The 3,486-nt window shown below is 38.8% G+C and overlaps 1 protein-coding gene across 1 annotated transcript in view; it reads right to left on the reverse strand.

Annotated features, from left to right (window-relative positions):
• The window catches only part of ltbp1 (latent transforming growth factor beta binding protein 1), a 167,962-nt gene that overhangs the window by 29,322 nt on the left and 135,154 nt on the right, over positions 1-3,486 (reverse strand). Inside the window, exons 22-23 of the mRNA XM_032541703.1 lie at positions 3,004-3,126; positions 1,069-1,194 (exon numbers count right to left, since the gene is read on the reverse strand). Coding sequence (XP_032397594.1) covers positions 1,069-1,194; positions 3,004-3,126 — 249 coding nt within the window. The remainder of the gene's footprint in view (positions 1-1,068; positions 1,195-3,003; positions 3,127-3,486) is intronic.

The following is a 3,486-nucleotide window of genomic DNA, read 5'->3' on the forward strand; positions in this document are numbered from 1 at the left end:
CAGCAATATTTTCCTCCCCTGTGATTCCATCAATGTTGGATGGCAAGGGCATCTTCCTGTTATTCATTCCAGAACTCATACAAATCATTCTGTTGCAACTTTCTGGCCCCAGAATTTGCCCTCACCATCTGCTCATTACTTTTGATAAAACATACAGCATATTTAAATATGCTGTATGCTTTTTCTTATCTTCAAATTCTGGTCCATACCTAGCTTTACCAGATGATGCCCAATTTAAAAAAGCTTCTTTAGCCTCCACGTGGAGTTCAGACACATATTTGTTCCATCCTGGTCTAATCTTATACTTTCTTTCCCCATGGATTGATAATTTACTGGCATTAATTAAACTGTTCACAATTTTGTCATACATAATACCCATATCACTGTGATGTTTTTGACTCATACAACTTAAGTTGCCACACAGAGTAGCTTCAAGAGGTATATCAATACTACTAAGACTATCATCACTCACACAGTGCATTATACTTCCATAGATCATGTGCTGTGAGCTTTGCCCAGTCCACTCTTCTGTGTTGCTCATTGTTATTATCATAATCATAGCTAGTCAGCTCAGGAAGACTGTCAAAATGTATTACCATACAGACAGGTATGTGATCTGCTGTGGCTAAACCATACAGAATCTCAACTTCCAAGCAATCATGAGCATCAGCTGTACATATACAGTGGTCTAGCCAAGATGTTGCATGTTGGATTACACACAGGTGGATTCTATTTCTCATCATTAGTCCTTTAGGTCAACATGGGATCATTCAGAGATCCTCACTGAACTTCTGGAGACAGTTTGCTGCACTGAAAGTAAAGGGGCTGAATAATTTTGCATGTCCAATTTTCCAGTTTTTTTTTTTTTTTTTAAAGTTTCAAACACCAATAAATTTCGTTCCACTTCATGATTGTGTCCCGCTTGTTTTTGATTCTTCACAAAAAATTACAGTTTTATATCTTTATGTTTGAAGCCTGAAACGTGGCAAAAAGGTCAAAAAGTTGAAGGGTGCCGAATATTTTTGCAACGCACTGTATGTACTTGTGTGTGCGTGTGTGTGTTTGTACCTGTGCAGCGGGTGCCGTTGATTTGCCGGTACCCCCGGGGGCAGTTGCAGCTGTATGAGCCCATGTTGTTGACACACTGGCCTACGGCCTCACAGGGCTTGGGCTCTTCTACACACTCATCCACATCTGGAACATACACAGTAGTCTTATGAATTACTGCTTCAAACAGATATTTAGAGAGATATATTCATTCTTTAACTTTCCTCATACAATCAAAAAGTATGTTTTGATCATGTCGACAAAAAATTACTGGTAGCACAAGTAATGTAAAGGTATTCATATATTAAAAAAGTATTAATTGTGTGCAAGTGGAACATAAATTAACCTTTTCCTTTGGGGTTGTTGATGTATACTTCAAGTTTTCATTTCCCTTTATTATGACTTTGTATAGAGGACCAAAAGTGCCATGATAGTGCTAATAAAGCATTCCAAAGCAAGTTTAGATACAACACATTTACAAAATTACACACTGATGATGAACAGTTGCCTGAAATGTGTCTGCGCATTAACAAACAATCTGAGCTATAGGGTAAATTGGTCAAAATCAGAAGTGTTACCTTTAACAGCCTTCCAATCAGGTGCATTTCAGTGGTCAAAGCAAGGTATCGTGTACAGTATTTAGATGTATATCTAGATATATTATTATCTCTCCAGTTAAAAGACCTAGTTAAAGTTAATTTGGATCCACTATTGAATAAACTATTTTGTGATGTTAATAGATGGCTGACTCTCAATTTCTGAATAGCAGGAAAGGTCAATGTTGTAATAATGGTTTGTGTTCCCAAGCTGGACGACCATATCCAATCTCTTTCTCTGGAAGTTCCTCTGTCATATTTTAAATGGTTTGACAGGATGTTTCGATCCCTGGCCCTGCAGTCCTATGTCAAAGTGTCCTTTGACACTGAACCCCGAGTTGCCCCCGATGCTGCCCCATCGGAGTGTAAATGTGTTTGAGTGTGTATCTGATGAGCAGGTGGCAGCTTGTACAGCAGCCTCTGACACAGCGTATGAATGATGAATGGTTCCTGTACTATGTTAAGGAGCTCTGAGTTGTCGGTAAGACTAGAAAAGCGCTATATAAGAAGAGTACATTTATATTAACATTTACAGGATAAATAAGACATTTAAATTATGAATAAATTGCAAAGACTGATTTATAGAGGAAGTTCCATCTCAAACAGGCTCCACCCTCTACTCTCTATGTGTAATACTCTCCTCTCCAATCCTGAGAAGTCTTTTGCATGTAGAGTATCTGTTATGGTTTGGTATTTTGTTATATATTTTGTCCTTGTGATTGGGTTTTTTGGTCTTGTATATGTTTTAGTTCTTGGTTGTTCCCTTGTCTTGTCTGTCTTTTGGTCTCTTGAGTGTATGTTCTGTTTCCTGTATTATTTTGATAGTCTGGTTTTAGATAGATAGATAGATAGATAGATAGATAGATAGATAGATAGATAGATAGATAGATAGATAGATAGATAGATAGATAGATAGATAGATAATTATTTATTGATCCCAAAAAAAAGGGAATTATGGTGTTATTTTCTGTGCTGTCTTGTCTTTAGTTTTACTTGCAGTGTTTTCCCGCTCATGTGATTACCTGATGACTTCCACCTGTTTCCCAGCCCTTGTGTCACCTGTCCCTTGTTACCCTATGGCTTTAGTCTTAGTGTTCCCCTTGTCCCTTGTCCGTTGTCAGATCGTTGTAGTGTACTGTGGGTTTCTGTTTAGTGAGTACCTACTTGGACTATCCCTTTTCTGAATTTTAGTTTAGGTTTTGAGATCCTGTCTGTTGGTTCTGGCATTAGTTTTTTGCGTGTTGTTTTCTGGACTCAGTTTTTGGTATGTACTTTGTTATATCTTTTCTGGAATAAAGACTTTGCCTGCTCTCTCAACATTTGGGTCCTACATTCTCTAAAGCTTGTAACAGAGTCCTACCATCACAGCGGTCTCCAGCCGGGGACAGGGTGAAGCCGGGGCCACACTGACACAGAAAGGAGCCGTCAGTGTTCTGGCAGTGGCCCCGGGTACAGATCTGCTCATCCTGGCACTCATCAACATCTGAAAGAGGACACCCAAAGGAGCCATTGATTCACACGGGCACAATGCACAAGTTCAAGCTAATAATTTCCCGCACATGTCGACACACACCACAGTTTCTGTACAGTAAGTAAATTACATATAACTAGGGCTGTAACGACACACCCAACCCAGGAGTCGGTTTGTATCACCATTTTTGATCTACAATTCGATACACACCTTGATTCTTTTTTTGTTTTTTTGGGGGATGGGGGGGTTGCTCCGTAAACGTAATACATTTTTTCTGCCACATGGCATTGTGTTGTCAATTACATCCCACTTTGCAACACAGTTATACAACAGATAGCTTATTTATTGATATTGATTAATTTCAATGTTGAT

This window comes from Etheostoma spectabile, chromosome 17 (assembly GCF_008692095.1).
Source record: "Etheostoma spectabile isolate EspeVRDwgs_2016 chromosome 17, UIUC_Espe_1.0, whole genome shotgun sequence".
Classification (NCBI taxonomy): domain Eukaryota; kingdom Metazoa; phylum Chordata; class Actinopteri; order Perciformes; family Percidae; genus Etheostoma; species Etheostoma spectabile.